The sequence below is a fragment of the Pyxicephalus adspersus genome, chromosome 3, assembly GCF_032062135.1.
Source record: "Pyxicephalus adspersus chromosome 3, UCB_Pads_2.0, whole genome shotgun sequence".
Taxonomy (NCBI): domain Eukaryota; kingdom Metazoa; phylum Chordata; class Amphibia; order Anura; family Pyxicephalidae; genus Pyxicephalus; species Pyxicephalus adspersus.
In genome coordinates, this window is record NC_092860.1 from 16,274,345 (window position 1) to 16,299,443 (window position 25,099).

General features: G+C 38.6%; 1 protein-coding gene across 1 annotated transcript; it reads right to left on the reverse strand.

The window, feature by feature from the left end:
- Positions 1–758: 758 nt before the first annotated feature.
- PPP1R16B (protein phosphatase 1 regulatory subunit 16B) lies at positions 759–24,532 on the reverse strand (the record flags this gene model as incomplete). Its single annotated transcript, XM_072403204.1, has 9 exons — positions 759–6,972; positions 8,774–8,924; positions 13,014–13,143; positions 13,654–13,729; positions 15,023–15,148; positions 16,784–16,908; positions 18,928–19,031; positions 20,264–20,409; positions 24,452–24,532. Coding segments are annotated over 9 exons (1,416 nt in total), but the record flags the coding sequence as incomplete, so codon positions are not given.
- Positions 24,533–25,099: the final 567 nt, after the last annotated feature.

Genomic DNA, 25,099 nt, shown 5'->3' on the forward strand with positions numbered 1-25,099 from the left:
TCAGAATGGATGACAAACTTAAACCTGACTTGGTGGCGTGGGAAACTACATGCTTGTGAAAAGGTGGGTGCACAGACTATAACTTTGGTTTTAGGTAAAGCCTTCTGTGAATGGCAATAGGATTGAGGTGCAGTTTATGGCCTCCTCAGGGGAGGTGCTACAAGTAGCTTCCACCCATGGCAGCCCCATAGAGAATGAATGGGAGTGGCAGTGAGTATTACAGTACTACTTACTGCCACCTCTTCTGAAATCTGGAAATGCTGGTTCATGAGAGTGACCAATCGACTGGCGGTGGCAGCTGTTGAGAGTCTTGCCAAATTCCTAGACAGGACTGAACCTAGATTTATTCTTACATAGGTTTGCTGTGCTCCATTGTGAAATTAGTCAGGCTTGTTGGCTGGCTGCTCAAGCACTAAGATATGGCATCCGGACATGTATCACAAATACAGAATTTTGGGCATTTTTTTCAAACTTAGCAGGCTGGGACAACACAGGGGTTGTCCAAAGCTAAGTAAACGAAGCTGCTTCTACCACTAGAAAACATGAACTAATTACTTTGTTCTGTGTTACCAATGTATGGGTTTGCTTCAGGAAAAAGATTAAAAAAACAGAGAGCTTGGGAGCAGCTTTTAGTTGCACCTTACTGACCCTTAGATGTGAAGGCTGCATTATTATACTATATATATGGATAGTAGTGTTGTCATAATTTTGCATTCGAGGGTTTAGACATACTTTAAAGAGTTCACACAAAAGTCAGGTTTATTACATCAAAACCAAAACTGTTTATTACAAAAGGAAATGATATAGGTATAGATCTAAAGAATTAAATGCCATGAGCCATTTTTTGCTGTATGGAGCATATCTGGTTCCCAAAATGCTCTGCAAACTGGTAATACCCACATTCATACACACACAAAGCTTAGCATTAAAGGAAAGTGTGGGTCCACATGTTTTTGGCAACACAAATTTAATTCAAGCAATACAAAAAATAATAATTATAGAGCACTAAACTCACAGTAGCCAATCAGATTCCTTCTTTATATTTCTTAGAGCAGGCAGGACAATAAAGTATTTTTCTGATTGGTTGTCAGTTTATGGGTCTTTTTATTTTGCTTTTACAATCCTGCTCTATAATTGCATTGTTTATACAGTACCGGTGATAAAGTCTACACTCTTCATTGTATAACAAACACAATGTAGAAATATAGAATATTTTTTTAGAGAATATTATTCTATTTAATATATATATACTTTTGATGCGTTTTATACATATAGAAATCCTAGTGTGCACAGGAATATACAGGTTTATTCAAAGTGTTTGTGTGCTTAAAGGAAACATCCTTTCTAACCCACCGCTATAAAAGTCAGAAAAAATTCTAACTTTCTGTTGGGTTTGGTTAACAGAAATTACCATACAATGTAAACTTTGAAATTTAAAGCCTAAATACAGCTCAAACATGTTATTTTGGTGGAAGGGTTGGAGCCTCTAGTGAGGTTTGATTCCAACCCTTTTCATTCTATCCCAGTGTTTCTCAACCGGGGTTCCCCCAGAGGGGTTCCTAGAGCCGTTTGTGCCTCTCAGGTCAGTTTATGTGACACCAATGATCTTTTTAGTTATCTGTAAGGGTGACATTCTTCCCACTGACCAGAAATGTAAGAGGCATTCTTCAAGGTGATCACTCTGCTAATGTACTGTGAATTGTGGATATAGTAATTATAGCAGGGGTTCCTTAAAGACATGAAAGTTTTTTAAAGGCTTCCCCCTTTTTTAAACCCTGCTCTAATGAATACAAAATTCAACATTTTTGCCCTCTTTTGAGACTCCTTATTGGTTAACCATCTTAATAGTCCAAAACGCCCTACTCCCCACTTAGGATGCCCCTTGTCCTGCATGTACGTCATACACTTTTGTTGGGTAAATTAAGTCTTGAAGTTGTTCACATGATACTTGGGATCCTCTTCGTCTATTCTCTGGATCTGAGATATCCTCTGGAGTACAGAGAGCAATGCTGACATGAAGTCATCAGCACTGTTTTCTGTATTATTGTACTGTAAGTGCGGGACGCCATATTGGCACCCCAACCCATGGGTGGAGATACTGCAATTTGCACTCTATGAAGTTGGGTAAAACTCAACCCAGAAGAAGTCTGACTTTGGATCAAACGGCAGGTAAGTCTTCAGGGGACAGCCCTGCAGAGGAGGTAAGTATTACATTGAGAGCCTTAAAAAGAAATAGAGGGCCCAAACTAAAAGTCAAGATGCTTTTACTATTGCCCTCAACTTTGGAGTCACTGTTCATTTTGAAATGTGATTTTCAGTAAAGGTAACCTGTGCTTTTAGTTGAAGTTGTCTAAGTTTACTTACTTAGAATGCTCAAGTTTTATAAACACACACTAATTTCTACATATTTATATTTCTTCTGCAATATCTAAAAACATTTCTTTACTGCTGTGCTGTATTGGATTGGCCCTAATTTTACAGTCACAGAAAATAAAATAAAAGAACTGTAGATGAAAATAAAAGAAAAACTGTATTGACAACTACAGAAATGATATATGCTTTGCACACTTTGGGCTATACCCATAAATTATTACCCTGTAAATTAAACATAAATTCGTCCAATTATTCATCGGAACACATAGAATTTACACATAGAATCTCCTAGATTGTAAGCTCTTTGGGGCAGGATCCTCTCCTCGTGTCACTGTCTGTATTTGTCCATCATTTGCAACCCCTATTTAATTTACAGCGCTGCATAGAATGTTGGTGCTATATAAATCCTGCTTATCAATAACAATAATAATAACATTGTGACTTCTGTACACTTTTGATTGGCCACTAAGTGGCAGAATGAGTGATTGTTTTATTAGGCATTGAAAAGTATTGAAGTATGATTTGAACAGGTGGTCAGCAAATTTGCAGGTAAATAGGCGGCATAATACTTTTTAAAATACCTCTTTGATTACTTAGCCTATACTTTAAAACAATTCTATCTTAAATATAATGAATCCAAAAAAAAGGCTTCTGTGAAATGAAAATAGTATATAATCACCTCTCTCATCATTCACACCATCTTTTTCCACTGTACTTCCATTACATTAAAATTTAACCATCACCATACCAACCTTCAGAATCCAACACTTCCGAGTATGCTGTTTTCCTAATTTTAGTGATTCCATTTCCCAGTCTCTGCCTGTAATGCTGTTCTCTGGTCACCTGCAGACCATCATAGTGGGGTCATAATTCCAACACCCCCAGAGTTTCTTGTGGGACTTTCTATTTATTAAAGCAGCTTTGTGGGAATTTACTATCGTCTTTGCAGAGGAGTTTAATTGGCTCTACATCTGTTAAAAAGTAACACTTGAAGCAGAATTAATCCCCAAAAAACAATAAGTCACCAGGAGGTAGAGTTTTTTTGGCAAGAGAAACCTGCAAAGTCTCAAACTTTTTCCCTGCCCCTGCTACCTTTCCATTTTTTTTGCTTACACAAAGATTGTGCCATGTGTACAGTCAACGCTATACCGGGCTGCACTGACAGTAAACTTAGATGTTGGGGTAAATGAAACCCAATGGTCAAAGAGGATCAAGGTGGACCCTGAATCCTTGACAGTAAAGATGGCTACTTGGGATCATGCGGGGGTGACAGAATCAAGGACCCGTCATTATTGCAAGGCACAAAAAAGGTGTGTGCCAAAATTGATCCAAAATCCACCAATATCTTTAGTTCTACTTTAAGTGTTCAAATGACCTCACTTATATAGGTTGTAAAGGGTCTGCCCACCCAAAGCTGTATCTTAGTTTTGGTAAGTTCTTTAGTTCTGGTCCTAAGCCAACTGATAGATTCTTGCATGTCTCTAATATTAGTTTTTGGGTCTGCAAGAACTATTTGTACTTTCTGTGGCCCATGTAAGTGTCTCACTTTTCCCGCTTTGTTAATAATTTAATAAAATAGAATGCAATTGTAAGAACTTGAATGTGCAATAGAGGACAAGAACATCCAAGACTCCAAGGTGGGCACTGTTCAAGAACAGTAGGGAGATCTTTCTGTTGGACTGTCCAAGACAAATACAAGCAGAGAGGGGCAGACTCAGCCAGATAGGCCACTAAAACTAAAACTATTAACTTTTAGGTGGAATTGCCTCTGTATGGGTTATATGTCCCTTTGCTCTCAGGTCCACTGAGCCAAAGCAAATGCTGCTGAACTGAACTAATCAGAAGGGACCAATGCTTTCATACCCATCATGGAAACACCGAAATCAACTTATAATACGTGTTCTGTACTGCTCAGTGAGTAAAAGTATATATTTCATTATCCATCCATCTTCTAGTGCAGGCTTAGGTGTAAATGGTTGGAAAGGTAAACAAAGACAATCCTTATTTTAGACCTTCTAATAAATAATGTGCACTTACACATTCCATCACAGGACACTTTCAGAGTAAGTCTTAGAGTGTGTTTGACATCATTGCTTCAAAAATAAGTGACATATTGTATAACAGTGATGGCACTAATAATGAAATAAAATAACATAATACACATATTCACAACACTATAAATATATACATATATTAAAAAAAAAAAAAAAAAAGTGCCCAAAACATGGGCAGAATTATCATTATCACTGGGTGCATGGGAAGTCCATGTTTCCCCCATCCAATTAATTTCAGGAGTTCAACAATCATATCCACTGTCCTGTGCATGATGTGTTGGTTTGGTTTGCTAGCAAATGGCCATATCCTAAAGATCCAGCCATACATACAAAGTGCAAAATATATTAAAAATCGGGGTGCCTGGTGCCTGTGCCGCTTTCATACAGGTAGATTCAATTTTAAAGCAGATGGACACTCTAAAGAGAACAAGTCACAGACATATACAAAAAACCTAACTACCATTATAAAAATTCATGGCTGAACATTTAGATTTCTGCATGTGTCCAGTTGTGGCTGATTCTCCTTAATTCAAAAAATCCACCCTGGGACAAGTTGGGTTTGAGCCCACCCTGTTCATCCAATGTCACTAGCCAGTGACACTGTAAATGCTACTAAAAAGCTAAACAGAAGTTTTGTCCCAATGGCATTTGGGGCAGATCCCACTCAGTTCCATTCCATTCTAAAAAGAAAAATACATATTGAGTCTGATTTAATAAAGCTTTCTAAGACTGGAGAAGATGGGGGAACCTAGGTGATCTGGGAAAAGTGGAATGGATCTGCTCCAGGATTGAAAACGATTCCCAAATAATAGCAAAAGACTTTTAAGAAATCAATTCCATGTTTGTTGGATCACCCAGGTTCTCCCATAATAGTCTTATCTTCTCCAGCCTTGGAGATTTTTATTAACTCTCATTGTGTGGTATTCTGGCTTTAAACTTAAATATATATAGTTGCCTTTATACAATATCTAATGTACGTAAAACTTATTAACTGCGATTATGTACAGAGGAACCTTTGCAGGTACTCATCAACCAGTCTATATACATGTATTTGTACAAATATTTCTATACATATGGTCATCCCAAAAGGACAATATATGGCCAAAAGTTTGTTGACACCTGACCGTCACATCTTCTATATGGTCAAATGTAGGTAATCGTCCCTCCACAATATTGACTTTATATGTTCCCAAAAAGGAGGGAAGATAAATAAACTGTTGAAATGTTTGAAATAGTTGTGGTTAAGCCAAATATATTAAAAATGTATGCAAATCTGAATTTCTGATTTTTGTATCCGGAAGTCTCAATCAAAAAAATCCAAACCAGGCTCCAAAAATGTGTATTATGTGTTTTGGGGAGTTCTTGGCAGCCCTGTCTAACAAGACGATAAGGGTCCTTATAACATGACCGGAATTACTTCATTTATATATGGACCATAATTCCTAAAATGTGGGAAGTGGTGGTTTTGGTAATAAAACTAAGGGAACAACAGATAAAAGGCAAAAATAGCCTTTAAAGCAACATCTGGTCTCTTTCTCCTAGAAGGCTTTTGGTAATCCAAACCAGCCAAAATACCATTGAAATCCATCCTTAGATTTGGCCATGAGCATATGTGAAATCTAATCCAAAATTAACATAATCTGATATTGGGGCAAACCAATTGAAAGGCTGCAAATAATTTGTAGTTGTGCATTTCAACCTTGTGACAAACATATTAGCAAGGCAATTTTTTGTTCCAGCATGACTATGCTCCTGTGCACCATGCAAGTCAGCTCCATAAATACATAGTTTTAATAAATATGTTGTCAAAGAATGGCCTGCACAGAGCTCTGACCTCTACTGAACTCCTCTGGGGTGAAATGGATCATCAATTGTTAGCTAGGTCTTCTTGTCCAACATAACAGTGAACCTAAATGCTCTTTTAGATTTAGTTTTTGAATGACATATCCAACAATCTTATATAGATGTGTCAGGTGTCCACAGACTTTTGCCAATAATTTATATATATATATATATGTACACTTTTCTCTGCATATAATACACATACAGAACTGTAAAGCAGCTGTAGTCATGAGAGCCGACAGCACCGTAAGATTTTGCCGGCTTCTTCTTCTTCATCCTCAGTTGTAGCTTTTAGTCGTAAAATTGGAGGGTCGCCACTAGTGGGTGTATAATACACAGGGGTACCATTGGAGCACCATGGGGGTGTGCCAGGATCGCTAGAATAGTCTATGTTGCCAGACCCAAGTAACTCACTGGTACTCCGTGCCAGGTACCGGTTTTGCTTTGCTGCCATCCTCTGCCTCTTCAGCTCAGAAAGAGTAAGCGGGGCTTGTTCCAAGATGCCACTCCACACAGGGCTTTGTGTATAAGAAGACAAGGAGTGGCTGGAGCTGCCATTGGAAAGTGGAGTGGGGCCTGGTGAGTCAGGAATTGTTTGAGAACAATAAAATTGAGGAACTGGAGAACAAAACCCATTATGGTATTGAGATTCTGAAAAGTTGTCATGATTTCCCATCATTGTGTCGGGATCCATGGGATCTCTCTGTAAAGACAAAAATTAAGTAAACTGTTATGCCACTATCACGAAACAACTTACTTTTTTGCCATGCATCAATTTCTTCTCTAGATACCATATAAAATGGTCTCATATATATCTCATCAAAATAGACCATCCATCTTTGCTGGAAAATGATTGTTCTAGAGTTTGTAAATGCTACAATAAAGCTGAACTCCAGGAAAGCAGCACACAGGTGCAGTAACTGTAATAAGATTTGTAATTCCCATTTTTAAAATCATACGACCCCTAGGGCAACATAAGTAGCCCACTGATCTTTACTGGAACAATGGGCAGCACAGTGGCTCAGTGGTTAGCACTCCGGCCTTTGCAGCGCTGGGTCCCAGGTTTGAATCTCGGCCAGGAAACTATCTGTATGGAGTTTGTTCTCCCTGTGTTTGTATGGGGTTCCTCAGGGTACTCCGGTTTCCTCCCACATTCCAAAAACATGCAGTTAGGGTTTTTGTTTTTCCCCAAAATTAACTTTAGACTGTATTTCAAACATATGACTATGGTAGTCCCATAGTCATATGGGAACACATGACTATGGACTTATTGATGTCTTTAACTCTTAAATAGTTGTGCATTCTTGGCCCAAAATGGGTTGTGCGTCTTAGGATTTATACACACGTGCAATGGTTCAGGGCTGATATTGGATGAGAATCTTGTGTGTGTACAGTGCTCATTGTTCTTCGTCCGTACGACTGTTCTGGCGGAACGATGGATGACAAACGATCGTAATACAAATGAAGGAGAAAGAGCGCAGCAGGGTCATTCTCCCCCTCCCCTCTCCATAGAGTAAAATGGCGCTGTATGTACAGCGCCATTTTACTCTATGGAGCAGTCATTTAGCGTTGGAAAGGAAAAATTGTTTCCAACGACAATTATTGCACGTGTGTAGGTGTGTACTGAGCCTTAGTGTGCCTCAAAGCAAGTGCCTTTTGGAGCGCTGCATGTGCAAGTTGCAGTAAAAGGCACAGTGTTATGTCTCAGGTGTTCTATGGTCCATTAGTGCACAGCATTGGTGTGAACCGGACTCATGGTTAGATGCATGTTGAATGCACTTTTAATGAAGAAAAAGCAACTTTCATTTTCAATAGGTTCTAGATATAATACTAACAATACTTTTGGAAAACACACTTACTGGGAATTCAATTTAAACCACAACAAGCAGGATTATTTTTAAAGCACAGCGGACTGAAATGTGAACTGTACGTTATGACTTTATAATAAAAGCCATTAGTCATTATTCTATGGTTGTTTTTTTAATATTAGTAGGGTCATGGTTTGCCTTTAGGCACTTTTATGTAGCATAATACTTAGAAGTATATTTATAAAGCAGTGAACAAAACATTGACCAAATATTCTGTGCAACCTTGTTGCATTCTTTGAGTTGCTAGATTTTCCTTATTGACCACTAGAGGGAGATGTTGCGCTGTATTTTTTGGTATATGGTATATGAAAGTCAATCCTCAATATATCACTATTTATATTATTTTAACAAAAGGCCAACTGATTGGGTTAAAGTTGGGGAAAACAAAATAAGGCAAAAACACACTATGTCCTTGCACAAAGGAAAAGTGCGCCTTGAAATGGTCTTCATTACAAATAACTTATGCATATAGTCAGATGTTATTTAGGTCACATGTAGTGTGGTGTATGATATGGCAATTAGGATACACAATAGAAAGTTAAAGTCACTCATCATAATATATATCAGGCTTTTCCACAATATCAGTGGCAGATATTTCAGTGCTGCATACTGTATTACTTTGTGAGTATTGCTCACCCTCTGAAGGTCAGGGCTGGGTTCCTCTTCTTCTTGTGCCCCTTCTGTTTCCCCAGCTGATACAAGACATTGCCACACTACGGCCTCCTTCTCATATTCCCGTCTGTACATATTAGTCCTCTCTGATAAACTTGCACGCCGCACAACCTTTCTGAGAAACAACCACACTGTCAGATTACCAGAAGGTGCAAAAAATCAGCAGGGAAATATAAATAATAGTAACAGGATAAAGCATAGCGAAATGTCTAATTATAGAATACCTAAAATGACCGTCCAAATTACGCTTGTTTTATAAGGATAAAATCAACAGAAAATTATCAACCAGAAAATATAATAAGGCACAATAATTCTGAAAATGATTGTTGAAATATTTTATCATACATAAAGATGAAAATGTTTCTACTTAATGTTACAAAACTTGTAAAAAAAAAATACATTTTGTAAACCAGCTTATACAGGTTATATACGAGATGGGGACTGTAGGTTTGTTCTTAAATTGAACTTGTATGTAAATCAGAACAGGTACATTATTTTAATAAATGCAACTTGAACGGATGTTTGTCCCAACATATTTTTAGGCAGTGTGGTGGCAGTTACTGTATAAAATCCTCACTGAGTTAATTACAAACAAAGGAAAAAAAAAAAAACTTAATGGAGCCTAGACATTTATTAACTTTTGGAGCAAGCTGTGCTTTAATATGCAAAAAGAAACAACTGCAGAGTTTGTCTTGATCATTAAAAAGTTACAAAATGTTGCAGAACAGCAAAAGATTTCTTCTGCAAGTCATGCAAACCGCGCCCTCCCCCCATCAAGCCTTCGTCCTGCACACGAGCGAGCAGGGAAGCCTTGTTCATATCCAGAAGATGTCCGTATGTCAAATGTCCTTAACTTGGGGACTACCTGTTTAATATATACATATGGTTGGATGATTGAGGCAGTGCTACCCTACCTCAAATCGGGGCTCAATTGGTTCTGGCTAGTCAATGATGGTTGTTCCTTTCATCTTGGATCCAAAGCTAACTTTAAAAAAAACCCAGGTAAAAGCAAAGGGACCCTACCGTTCCATATCAAACCAACCTATCCACCCACCTATTTAAAATTAAAAAAAAAATTGAACCCCATACCCTCTGTCCCTTGTCCCACCTGGTCTTGTTGCCAACTCCCATTGATATGGTCCAAGCCGGCACTGAAGTCTTTAGGACCCGGTGTGCACCCGTCCAATGGACTCTTTTCTCAGCCAATTGAAAGAGTCCGCATTACAAGAGAGGATGTAGATGCACGAGAAATAACTCTCCCTGTTACAATGGCCCAAGAAAAAAGACTAAGGGCCTAACATGCTATGTAACCACAAATTAAGGTAATAAATTGGGACATTTAGGTTAATATATGTGGATGGGTACCCTGGCCAGAGAATGACAATAATACCTAACCATTTAGCTTTTTATATACCATCTCTCCATCATGAGAAAACAGTCACTAAAGCTAACCTTTTCCATAGGAAAACATAAAAGGCTGCTATTAACTAGCCATCACACTGGTTCTCCTACTTCAATATACTGAGTCTTGAAAGCAAAAGAAGAATGTAAAGAAGGATTTATAACTATTTTCTGACTTTCCTGACCTGGGTACTTTTTCTAGGAGAGCAACAATATTAAATGGCCAAGCAACTAGAAGGAGGTGAGCAATGAAAGCCCTTATATGTCTCGTTGGCAGGATTTACTCTGGGAAACTTGAAATTTACTTCTGCACATGTACATAGCACGATGTACAATAAGCAACATGAATACTGAATATCAATGGTTAATGCATATTGCTCATTATGTGAGCTTCTAATGCTTCCATAATCTTGCCATCTGCCTTGACCAGTAAATGCAAATGCGTTTTAGAAAAGTCATACAGAATATAAATGTAGGGAGAAATATGGATAGACAACCTTTACAGATCTCTATTCTATCACTTGTCAAATAGATAAGGCCCAATTTATTAAGGTTCTCCAAGACCTTTATGGGAGAATCTGGGTGATCCAGCAAATCTGGATTTCCCAGAAATGGATTTCCTAAAAATCAGTTGCTATTACAGGTAATCCCCGAGTTAAGGACATCCGACATATAGACAACTTCTAGATAAGAACGGAGCTTCCCTGCTGGCTTGCGTGCAGGACAGAGGCTTGATGGGGGGAGGGGGCAGTTTTCATGACTTGCAGAAGAAATCTTTTGCTAAACACAGCTGAGCAACATTTTGTAACCCTTTAATGACCAAAACAAACTCTGCAGTTGTTTCTTTTTGCATAGTTTGAGCAACATTTTGTAACCCTTTAATGACTAAAACAAACTCTGCAGTTGTTTCTTTTTGCATAGTTTGCACAGCTCCAGAAGTTATTGAATGTCTAGGCTCCATAAAGTTTTTATTTTGTTTATTATTAACTCACATTGAGGATTTTAGACAGTAACTGACATCATGCTGCCTAATAATATGTTGAAACAAACATCTGTCCTAATTGCTTTTAAAATAATGTACATGTTCCGACTTACTTACAAATTCATCTTAAGAACAAACCTACGGTCCCTATCCCGTATGTAACCCGGGGACTACCTGTAGTTGGCAAATATTTTCAGTCCTGGACCAGATTAATTCCAGGTTTGCTGGATTGTTAAGGTTTCTCCCATGATAGTTCATATTCTTCAATCTTTGAAAGCTTTAAAAAATCGGGCCCATTGTGTAAGCAAATATATACAATTTCACATAGCTATCTGCACACATACAGAAAATTGTAAACCAGCTGCTTCCTATCATAACAGGATATCAGTATATGTGTCTTACACTTCTTATTAAGCACAGTAAATGTTGAAGGATACAAAAATAGAAACTAGTGAGTTTCCGAAACCAATCTGACCTTCAGCTATTAGACTTGACTTCCTTTGTAGATTGTGGCAGACAACAGACTAAACATCTGGTCACAGGCAGGACCTCTCAGGCTTTATAATGAATTAGAAGCTCTGTGTTTTCTCATTTAAAAAGGATTTATGTTACGTGATCTCTATTGTACTGATGTGCTGATTTTGGTGCTGTCATCTCGGTGTTGCTTTTATTAGATGGAGGTACTTTGGTGCTTTTTACATCAATCAATGGCTATAATGTGCGATGCTTTCAACAAGGAGAAAACAGGCTTGTCCATGTAGGAAGCTCAGGGCTGGGTGATAAGTCATACACAGTATAAGATAAAAGCACTCTGGGGTCAAAGCCCACATAAAAACCAAAATGATATTTGTGGATACCTAGAACTCTATCAACAAAATGGGTAGTTTCACATATCCATTAATACAAGGTAAGCCCCAGAGCCAATATCAAGGCCATTACCAATTGTGTGAACTGCTACTTTTCTTTTCCATGACATATAGGGATTCTCATGATGGTCCCCTTTTACTGTTAAATTCATCCTTTGAGGTTAAGCCCTCTGGCCCATAGGCAGCCTTGGGTAGGTTCACTCGCAAGTATTCAGTCTATTCAGGTATGTAGCCTTTGTTGATGCACCTAGTGTTTGGTTAAGATGCATTAAACTTCGACCAATAGCATAGGAACTGCAGAATGAGATTGGGGTTGATGTTGGATTTGGTTCCTACCCTTTAATTGAAGAATATGTGGCTACAAATGTCAAGTTTATTAAAATGGTATGGTTATTCACTGACTTCCCTTGTGTTATGAGTTCAGAGTGTTTTTATAATTTTGCTGCAAATCAGAATGTTGACTTTTTATCAGAATGCCATTTTTTGTTGTGAATTTGGAAGAATTATTTCTCCACAATGCCTAGTATAGAGGTCAGTGATGGCTTCTGTTAAAATTCTTTTTCTGCTTCATAAAATATTCCTGATGTTTTATTGTCCATATTTGTCCCCATATTTAATATATGGAGAAAAAAATGTAACAAAAAGAGGAGAGCTTGGCCACATGGTGAACAGAAATCCACTCCTCTCCTAAAATGCAGTTGTAGTGTGAAGTAAGCACTTTGGTGTCATGCAAATAGCAATCATGGTGACTGCTCCCTATTTTAAATAGAAGCCTATGTGTACTTTAAACTGATCCACATCCAGGCCATTTATGTGATCCATATTTTAATATATAGAGTGTGTTATTGAAGAAAGAATTAGTTGAATTTTCCCAATTTTTTCCCTTCTCTGCTGCTCTGAAATTCACTGCAGTTGAAATGTGGAGTGTATAGCCGGTGTTCTCTTTCTTACTGACCCGTGGCTTCCAGTGCTGGAGCTCCTGCGGCTTAGAGAGGACTTGTTCTTCTGCTGAGACTTCATAATAAGGTCATGCTTGTGCTTCAATTCCAGCAGTAAGGATCGCAGCTCTTCATCTTCACACAAATCTAGGAAGTGTAGAATTCAGTTGTTTTACATGTCAAGGATACAAATTTAATATTAAAATCCAAAAATACATTTTCAGGTGGGTATGAATGCAATAGTAAGAATGCTTTTTTTGCTGTCTGTAACACCCTTTTATATCCATGAAGGTGGATGAACCCAGGCTGTGTGTGCATTGCTGTTCCCATTGCCAAATATTTCCTTTCTCATTTGGTGCCACTGGTGATCAAAGCAAAATTTACAGTATAATGGTCTTCTGAGGCTGTATTCCATGTTTTCCTCTATGCCCTTTATGGTGATTACTTAGCACATTATTTTATCAACAAACCACTGATGGAAGGTTAAATGGAGGTTGAATAAACTCGCCAATAAGTTTCGAATGACCTCAGAAGCATCTCAAGCTGCTGTTAAAGGTACCTAAAAATCAAGCTGAATTTGTCCATGGGTGCAGGACCTAATAGTGCTTATTAGCTTACATAGATAGGAAGTAAAAAATTAAACAAATCTAGACTCACCAAGAGGAGTTTCATCCAAAGAGGTCTTACTGCTTAGCATAGCTCCATGTGAGACCAAAATCTCTGCCACATAGATCTGAAACACATACAAAGGGAAACACAGGGCATTGCTATACCAGGTATGATGAATAAAAATAATATTCTAGATGTAGAAAGGATTACACAGGAACAGTGTATGTATAGCTAATTTTTGGTTTAATTTTCAATACTGTAAGAAGAAATCTATTTTTTTTATATTTTTATAAATAAATCAAGTTTTTAAACCTTGCCAAGGCAATGCATGCAGCAAAAAATTATCCAACTTTTCTATTCCCTATACCAAATTTTATCTAATGATCTTGCCACTAACATAATTCATGCCGTAGGGTGACAAGGCTTACCTAATGTACTGTATGGTAGTGTTGTCACCTTTCCCTCCCTTTCCTCTTCACCAAACCATATATACTATATGTCTTTTAGTCAACAAGGATAGCCGGAAACTATGATAAATTATAAAAGTGAGGAACTGGCAGAGGACACGAAGGTATAAAATATAGAATCATTCTCTAAAAATAGGAATGTAAACACAAGATGATCATCATGGGCATGCTATTGTAGTGCTATATTAGTGCTATAAGGCTACATAGCCATGGCTTAGGGTGTCATTATTGTCGAGTGTACCACTTAGGTTCCACAGGCAGGACAGAAATAGGAAGGTATAATATGTGCCGCTGCACCAAGACCCTACATCCCCCACAGCTATAGGGGTCAGTTTGGCAGAAGGGCCCCAAGTCAGTTTTGCACACTATTGGCTAAATTTGCCGCTTTCCACGGGTCTGTCCAGCAAAATTTAGAATGGCAGTGGGGGGCTTGGGCTGTAATTCTCTGCTTTCCCCCCAGCAACCAGCAGTAAAATGTGCCCCTCAGCCTCCTTCAGAGTCTTCAGCCCTATAGTCCCAAACAAAAGGTAATTAGTGCAGGAAAACAGAAGAATAAATCTAGCACAGGTGCCGATTTCTGTCCAGGTACCTACAAACATATAAATATTCTCCGATCTGACCAAATCAGTCCCAAGTTCCCAAACACCTGTAGGCACCATAACTGTACAGCTGAACATCGAAACCCAAAAAAGACAAAATTAATTTACTGAAAGACACTTGAACTATTAATTTGCTTCTGGGACACAGAAGGAAAGTGGAACACCTGCAGAAAACGATGCAAAAATAAGTCTGAGCAGTTCCCAGCAGACAGCGCGGTGATTGGAATCCAACCCAATGGCCTCGTGTTGCTAAGCAGCAATGCTAATGTACCCTAGTTAGGTTATCTTCATACCGGCATAATGACATCAGGTTCTTGCTAATCTCTTATTCTGAGCAGAATGTGTTCTTACCTGACCCCAAAATGCTGCAGCATGCAAAGGTTCCCACATGTCCGGGTCCTTCATATCTACTCGAGCCCCATTTTCAAGCAGCATCTCTGCTACTTCTGCGTAACCTCGAGAAGATGCAATGTGGAGCTATACCGGAATAACACAGATTTCATGTCACTCATTTTATTCAAAGCTAAATCCAGCACAGTATAATCACAGGCAGCAATAAAAGCATCACAAGAATTTAACCCTGTCCTATTGCAATGTAAATTTAAGATTTGCCATAACTGTCATGCTCATCTCAGGTGAAAGTCATGTGTACACCTGTCCCCTGTGTATTTCATCAATCTGCCAAGGCAATCTGCCCTGACGGATTGATGAATGACTGATCAAGAACAACTGCTGTTTACTCCTTTGGAGGAGAGCACAGTGGGGTGCCACTCGCTCGTCCTCTCCCCTCCCCACTCCATAGCACAGAACGGTGCTGGGTGTATAGCGCTCGTTTATTGAAAGATTGTTGAAAGATTATTTCCAGCAACAATCCTCTGATGTCTATCGGACATCTGCACAAGGCTTTAGACTGCAATTGGGTGGCTCCTCACTGTAAGCCAATCAGACTCAATACTTAGGTCAGTGTTGGTAATCCAACTGTTTTCAGACACTGGGAGATGGAAGGGGAGTTTGTTAGGTAGCTTTTAGGAGAACAAAGGGAAAACCACTGATTAGATAATATGACTGTTCATTAACCAGGCAAGTAAAGTAAACCTTTGTTGCCAAAGCTGATTGTTGTTACTTCTATGCAAAAACAAAATCTTGTTACTACAGTGGTCTTACAATGTCTTTTAGAGATTTGCCAGATCACTAAATAACACACCATTAATGGCTACTATTGTTCAAAGTCAGGAACACAACAGGATGCCTTCCTTTTGTGGCTGGAAATGAATACTAATGATTGTTTCCAATGACGCTATCAAGATTGTGTATTAGATTTAACACAGGAAGATCTAAACAGGAAATTGTGGTGTCACCCCAGCTTACTATACTGTATGGCAAGGATTTGCAAAACGAGTGAATAAAATTGCAAATAAACTTTAACATATATGTGTTTGGATGGTGTATTTACCTATACCAGCCTTTCTCTACATTTTTTAACATAAGGGAAACCCTTGAAATAACTTTCAGGTTTTAGGGAACCCCTTCTAATATATATCCACAGTATATTAGCCTGAAGAATACCACATTGCTGGCCAGTGGGAAGAATGCCACCCTTACAGATAGCCAAAAGGATCATTGGAGTAACATAAACTGACCCGAAAAGCACAAATTGCTCATTGCTCATGGAACCCCTAACAACCTTTGGAGGAAGCTGAGGGTTCCATTGAATCCTGGTTGTGAATTACTGACCTATATGGATGAACATGTGCTTAATACATGGATGGCTAGTGTTTCTGTAGTCAGGTCATATTCTTTTCCAGCAAAGCCCTTTTATCAATTTTTAAAAGGCACTTAAGCCTAGTATACATTAAGAAAAATGCACCTAACCTAGGAGATCTGTTGGATTATTCTAAATCAATGTTTCCATACACTTTGCTTTGTTAATGTTCTAGAAAATTTGGAATAATCAATTAAGGAAATCTTTGTAAGCGAAGCATCATACATTAAAAATTTTGCTGCAGGTGTATATCTGTTAATTGGATGACGGTTGGTGAGTGCTCGTCTTGTGGTAGATGGGGTATAACATACAGACATGACTTGTTTGTACAACAAATTAACCCATCTCACCAGGGTGGCCCCTTGGCTGTCTGTTCTGTTCAGGTCTTGTCCGGCTGTTACCAGAGCTGTGATATCATTTAGCATGTGACGCTCAGGAGCCTGACGAGCTTCGTTAACCATTTCTTGAGTGATGCCTAAGTGAAAAATAAATGGTCAATAAAGAGAATGATGTACAATGCCATATTGAACCTGCTCAAGACTAAACTACAGCATACCATTGTATTACAAGTGAGTAAACTGAAACATTTCAAGGAAAGGTACTGTACTGAAAAAAACAAGTAAGCTGAATTAGTTGAAGTCATGCTGATCCAATTGCTTTAATACATTCTGAGCCACTGTATCTGATTTAATTAAGCTTTCCACGATTGGAGACTATCATAGGAGCACCTGGGTGCTCCAGCAAACCTGGAATGTTCTGAAAACATTTGCTAACTAAAAACAAATGGTTTTAAAAAAATCCATTACAGGTTTTCTGAATTACCCAGGTTCCACGCAACAGTAGGTCTTCTCCAGTCTTGGAATGCTTTAATAAATCAGGCCAACTGATTGAGCTTAAAAAAGTATCCAGATCAGGAGCTCACTTCTACTTTCCTTGTTTCAAGCTTGAGATTCAGGAAGACTTCAAAGGTATGCACACACGTTAGGTAATTGTTGTCTGAGTTGAATGATTCTGATCTTCTAAGGCAATTAATTCAGTGTGTGTTCAGTGTTCCCCCAATGATCCTGGTGGATCACTAAACAATCAAGCAGGGTGACTGGTGCTCCTATGGAGGAGGACGTAGCTGGGTGCCTCCCGCTTGTCCTCCCCTCTCCATAGAACAGAACAGTGCTGCATGTACAGCACTCAGCCATTCTACTGTGCCTTGAAATGATCAGGAAAGAGCAGAAAAAGCATAAATTGAATGTCTGTACAAAGCTTGAGGATGGATGTGCACCTCTTTTTTACGAGAATGTTGCATTAACACAAATGCATGCAACATTTTATTTCAATGTTAACAAGCATTGTGATACATTGCAATACATGTTGGAGCTCCATTGCCTTGCCTATTCAAAGTGAATGACACTGCATTTAGATGCAGATAATATGATTTAATATACCTTGTAAGCTACCAAACCATTGTGTTTAAGTTTGTTTAAGCCCTAAGTTAACTTACCTAACAGTAGACACCACATTAGACACCCTGTTACCTTTATTGGTCATAAAATCTTCTGTACCACTTTTAACATTGATTGAGTTTATTACTGGGCCTGACTTACTCTGACCTCAGGGCTGGGCTCTGCAGCTGCCACCCCACTTTCCAATAAGAATGTTCTAACTGGTCACCAAAACTAATTGGCAGTTTTTAACTTAGGGAAAATCAGATCCTAGTAGTAAAAAGAAAAACAAATTAAAGAGGGACACAAAAGAAACTTTTCTGGCTAATAAATATAATTTATTAGGCAATCCATTGTGTACTGTGATGTATCTGTGGTCAGTTTAAAATCAAATACAGGTTCACTTAATGCTACAGCAGTGGTTCCCAACCTGTGGTCCGCGAGAAACTTTTGATGGTCCAGGGCTCTGGCTGGTGCGTCCCCAAGTCAGGAGAAGGACCCCGCTTGAGGGGGCGCACCGGCCGGAGCCACGGACCATGTCTCCCATGTGCATCGCAGGCTCAGGGCGGTGGGTGGGTTGTAGCATCATGACATCTAACTGGGGGAAGTTTCTTCCCTTTTTAGTGACACATGGCTCCCCACGCACATGCAGTCTGGAGTCTGTAAATTTAGTGGACCGTGACCAGAGTGAAGACATTTTCACAGGAGGTCACAGCGTCCTCCAGATTATTCTCAGAACAGATTACCCTGACCTCATACATAATAAGGATGAGAGCATTGCTGATCTTAGATATAATTCATTTATTCAATTCATTTAGATATGATTCATTTAGGATTCAATATATTTAATTATACTTCAAACCAGGAACAAAAAGTTAATATATTGCATCTTTTAATATTGCTGAAATAAGAGACATTACAAGCAAATATGTGATGAATATCAAAAGGTATAGCAATTCCATACAAAGTTAAATATTAGCTAGTCATTATTTTATAAAACTTTAAAGTTTACAGGGCATTCAGAACATTAAGAAGAAAATGTGTAGCAATTGTCTTACCTTTGTATGTCATAAAATTCTCAATGACGTTCAGTGTAGCATCATCCTCACACAGATCATATACCATGTTGCCATCTGCATTCACTGCCAGCAGATCTGCCCCACTGGAAGAGATGGATAATTGCAATAAAACAAACTTGTTATAGATACCTGTAACTTAAAGAGTAATTCCACCAAAAAATGTGACTCAGTTCACTTCATCTTAAATATACTGGCTTGGGCAATCATACAAATGTGCATAGAGGGAGGGCAAAGGCTGGAGCTTTCTGCACCACAGTTTGATTTGGACACTGAATTGGGCAATTATCAAAACTCCAAATATGTCTATATAATTGATATAACACATTGAAGAGTGCAACAACCCTTTTGTAATTCAATAATAAAAATATTAGCTTGTGAGATTTCCTGTTTTATAAATAGAGCCCAATGGAGACTTTGCATACATTCTTCTAACTTTACCCCAGGATTTCAACAATTTTCCAATTTATCCAATATCCAATTTATGTATAAATCTTGGGAGAAAAAAAATTAAAGCTAAAACTTCAATGGATATGAATGGTAATCGTATATATGTATATGTGTGTATATATATATATATATTTCCCATTACTTTTTGAAAAGTTTGTACCTATATATTTATTTCCAAATACTATTTGAAAAGTTTGTACCTTGTACCAGCTGGAATTCACTCCCCAGTAAGTACTCTATCCATTCCACCCAACAAGCTTCATACAAATGACACTTTAGCCAGTGTCCTTGTGAGTGCCAGGTTCATTGTGCACGCCAACAAAGGCCCCGATTTATTAAAGCTCTCCAAGGCTGGAGAAGATTCACTTTCATCAGTGAAGCTGTGTGATCCAGCAAACCTGGAATTGATTTCTTCAAAGTCAGCAAATTTTTGTTTCAGTTTCAAAAGTTTGTTTTGAAACTGTTTTGATTCAGTTTTGAATCCTTGACCAGATCCATTCCAGGTTTGCTGGTTCACCCAGCTTTACTGATGAAAGTGTATTCTCTCCAGCGTTGGAGAGCTTTAATAAATCAGGCCCAGAGAGTCTCAAGGGAAGTGCTAAAAGAAATACTTTTGCCAGACACAGAAATTGAAGGTCCCAACAGGGAAAAGCTACATAATGCCCAGCATGTGTTACCAACTTCATATTGTAGGCTGATCGATGTCTGCATGGTAAAGTATTTCAGGTAAGGGTCACCAGACCAACATAATCCAATAGTACTAGGCTAGTTGCCAAATATTCCAGTCCTCCCCTGGTGGGTAAAGACAGATCCAAAATTGGGAATAGACCATAGTAAATTGCAGAAAAAAATGGTGCAACATACTTACTGCTGAATTAGTATCCGCACCAGGTTGGTGTGACCACAGGTGGCCGCCGCATGGAGAGGAGTCCAAAGCTCATTGTCTGTGACATTAACATTAGCACCATGTGATAACAGCAACTTGAGAAGATCTTCATAGTTATCAATGCAGCACTGAGGGGACAGAGTGATAGGACAGATGATGTGACACAGGGGACAGTGACTGGGAATGGGCAGCAATTGCAGTATATGATATATAGACAGATGCAAGACCATCACACTACTGGTGGGTAGACACAATGGTAAGAAGAAAGAGATGATGATGTGCTTTCATAAACAGGTCACATTAGGACACACAAGACAAAGACACAATTGTGTGTAAACAACATTCATCACTAATGGGAATTAATATTTTATTATGATGGATTCATTTAATGAATTCAATAACTGTTGTGGAAAACATAATACATAGAATTTTAGGAGAAGCGAGAATGTGAAATGTGCTCTTTGGGGGAAGGGGCTGGAACAGTTTGAAGTGGCCCTGTCACCATTGTGAGAATAAAAGTAAATAAAAGAAAAGGAATAATGATAAAATAAAAAATAAAATATTATATATACTAGAAATAAAGAAAATAATCGAAAAGTAAAATCACCTTATGCCTTATGAATGGCGAGTGGAATCTTTGCTCTTTTGCAAAGCTTTGGGATTAAATGGCTTCCAAGGGTGTCATATAGGGTGTCCTTCCCCCTGGCTCCATGCTTCCTATCATTGCCCCTTACCTGAATGTTCAGGGCATACAAAGTGGCTGGGAATAAATGTGCAGCAGTTACATCAAACAGGTGATGTCCCTTTTGCAATAAACAAAGCTTAACTGTTTGCAATCTTTTTTCCTAATGCACATGTGCAGCGCAGTGTACAATGCCAGGAATGGATGAATTTCTGTGCACATGTGCAGGAGTTGCATCATTCCGGTTTGGTCAATCAAGGTGGTTGAAGACCCAAACCTGGGTGAAGATGCCAATGATGTAAGGAGGAGAGGAAAGTTTACTTCTGCTTTAAGTTCTGATTTATATTTATACGTTTGTAACACAAATAATGTCCTAAACAAGTCATTGAGGGGTACATATAAAAATAAACTCAAAATGAATCATGTGGTCATAGTAAAATGGTACCTAATGGATACTAAACACACAACCACTCAGATAAATTACTTATTATCCTATTCCAGCTTATACTAGCGGTAATTCTACACGGAAGGTGACTTGCCTTGGGCTGCTATTGGGTTAATTTTCACAAACATTAAAGGAAGTACAACTATTTAGTACATGTTCAGTACAAATTATGCAAGATCATGTACTGCTGCCAACAACTAGACAATATTTCTAAGAACAGATTGCTACTGAGCAGATGTATCAAGTACATCGTGTGTGATGCTGTCTGAATGTGCTATGGAATGCAGCGTTAACCATTAATACTTGAAAAGTAAAACTGTCATAAAAGAAATGCAAGGGCGGCTATTGGCGGACTCTATCTGAAAGTGGCAGTTGCATGGCTTTCATTTGACCACCCAAAAATGTAAAAAAAATCAAAAAGAAAAGAATTTTCATATTTACTTCTTCACTTTTTTTTTTAGCTAAATTGACTTTCAAACTCAACAAACTTCTAGCTGGATTGGTTACTTGTATCCCCCACAATGACCGAGTCTCTTCCTGGTGGCAGAGGAAACCACAAAGCGTGGCAGGACACAAACATCCAACACACCCAGAAACGTGCAATATGTGGAAATCTTCTCATGGATTCTACCAACTGGCATCAGGATAGGTTAGTATATTAGGTCTGATTTATTAAGCCTCTCCAAGACTGGAGTGGATAGACTTACATGGGAGAACCTGAGTGATCCAGCAAATCTGGAATGAATTTCTTAAATATAGTTTGCTATTAAGGATGCAAATGTTTTTAATCCTGGACCAGATCTATTGCAAGTTTGCTGGATCACTCAGGTTCTCCAATGTTCATCTATGATTTCAAATAAATATCAATTTAAAAAAGAGAGCTACGCAATTCCAGTCCTTATGGTTCTTTTTTTCTCTCTTACTTTAAAGCTAAACTCCAGGTAAATAAAAAATGCAAATTAAATATTACCAAGATGTCTATTTATAAAGCAATGAATCTGACATTTATTGAACATTCCCTGGTGGACAGTGAAGTACTGCCTTTGAAACTCCTCCACTTGGGAATGTTTCAGTGAATGTCAGATTCACTGTTCCCTAAATTTATTTATTTTTAAAAAGTAAATACCTGAATTTACCTTGCTATTACCCTTTTGAAGCACAGCAAAGGAGACACAGCATGGGAAGCCAATTAGCTGAGCTGATAGGTGGAAGCAGCTGACTTCATGAGCTAACCAATGCCATTTCTTTTTTCTAAGGCCCTGATTTATTAAAGATCTACAAAGGCTGGAGGGAATACACTTTCGTCAGTGAAGCTGTTTCATCCAGCAAACCTGAAATGGATTTCCTTAAACTAAGTAGCTATTTGGTATTAAATGTTTTCAATTCTGGACCAGATCCATTCAAGGTTTACTGGATCACCCAGCTTCACTGATGAAAGAGTATTCTCACCAGCCTTGGAGAGCTTTAATAAATCAGGGCCTTTGCCACAACCACAGGTTTAAAGTAGGGATGGTGATACTGAACTGCAGCAGAGAAAAAGTCGATCTCCTCCCTTGCCAGACAGGAGTGTGCTATGTGGCAGGGCCATGCCAGTCTCAGGATCTGATGGGAGTACAGGCAAGCATGCATTTTTAAATGATTTGAAAAGGTGAAATGATCTTGAAAAGATTTTTAAAAGGAGGAGCGTGCATCATACAAGATGATTTAAATTTGGTGATTGCAAGATTTCTTCTAATGACTTCAACTCACTGTAGAAGAAGATTCCCTCCCATTACAGGCATACTACTGCAGACTTGATCACATTCAGATGGACGGAGGACGTACATTAGTTAGGGTCTGACCTGGATTTTTCCCAGTTAGCCAGGGGCTGTCTCAGTACATCAGACCCACTTTTGGGTTGAATGATCCTTTATATATATGACTATATCTATCCGTGTCACTTGTGCATGTAGAAAAGCCAAACTATACCAGACATATCTATGTTACTTGTTTGGAACATGTGTTTTATTATCTGCAAAATATAAAAAGGAATTATTCTAATAATGATGGGAACTTGATGTTGACTTCTTTTTATCCCCATGAGTCTGGGCTTTTGTGCCCTAAGGCCAGCTGCTTTCCTACCACTGTGAAAAACAGCATTGAACACAGAGCAGTATAATTAAGACCGAGGACACAGGATCAGACGGACAAACAGTGGGTGGCAAACAATGCCTGCCTTGATACCCAGACCTACGTAGGGTGCAGAGAATGTGCAATCTCAGACGTTTTTACTTAGGGTTAAACATGGCAGTGGCTTTTTTTAACCCCTTTGGCGTAATAGGGTGACTGCACCTTATTAACATTAACAACCAACCCTGCCGACTTGCAATCATAAACCCCAAATCCAGCTTATAAGAAAAATATAAAAATACATTTCCCGGCATCAGTAAAAGTTAAAAATCTCTCTCTACAATACCCTATCTCGGGTTTTGTCCCCTGCAAATTCACTGCACTGTGATCCAGGGTACAGCCTGAATGATACCTAATTCCTATGAGCTCAAAGCACCAGGGACCCTCTCCTAGGACTCAAAGAAGAATATTGCATGACCTACCCAAACCTTACAGGAAAAAGGAGGATGAAATGACTTTTGAACCAAAGACTCCTTGGAATAAAAATATATGTAGAAAAGAAAAAAGAGGTATGTGGTGAGGTGGGGGGATAATTGCATACAGTTAATGACTTTTAGACATACACAAGCAATAACATAAATAATATCATCAGTTTGTATTTATTTAAATAGGAAGCAAGAGGGGGTGCAGTCTAAATGGAATTTAATACCCATAAAGCCTATCATGATAGACCATCTGAACAAGGATGCCCATACCTCAGGTCAGATAAGTAAACCCCGAAAATAATATTTTTTTACACCAATGATTCTGTGATTTGGTCATGATGACACAGAACCCTGTTGATTCAATTAAAGTGTGATGTTTTGATGAAAGGTCCACTAGGAATGACAATTCGGAGTGAAGTCTCAGATGTACATAATATGTATCCACGTACCTGATGTAGAGCTGTCAGGCCATCTTCATTACTCAGGTTAGGGTCCACATTACTTTTAAGTAAAGCTAGGACTGCAAAAAATCAGAGAGAGAATAATTATATCTATATACCTTAATAATTAAACCCTATTTAAAGGCCCAGATAAAGGCTTTAACAAATATCGATGCAATCTAATGTACAAATACTTTTGCGGAGAATGTCTAGCAGTGGCACAACCATTTCTCCCTTTCTTCAATACACTATTGTTTGGTAACGCTGTCCATTACCCTAAAACAAACTTGTGGCTCCTCTCAAGGTTCACTAAAGGGGCAACACATTCTTATTGCAGGCACCTTTTGGTGATAGAACTCCAAAATCTCAGGTAGCCTTCAAATGCTACAAAACAACTAAAAGTGCCAATGATTAGATGGCAGTTGCTCATTCCTGCTCTTTTTACTTCCCCATTGGCTTCAGTGTGTGATTGGTGATCTCAAGGGCAAATAGGGGGTCATGAAGAGCAGAAAGAGGACAGTTTTGGTGCAACAGCATCAACGATAGCACTGGAAGGTTCCTACACTAAAGCTATGTACACCAGTCTGATAATAGTGATCGGAAACAAATGGTCGTGCTCATCTTGGGTAAAAAATCTGACGTGTACAGAGGTTCCCG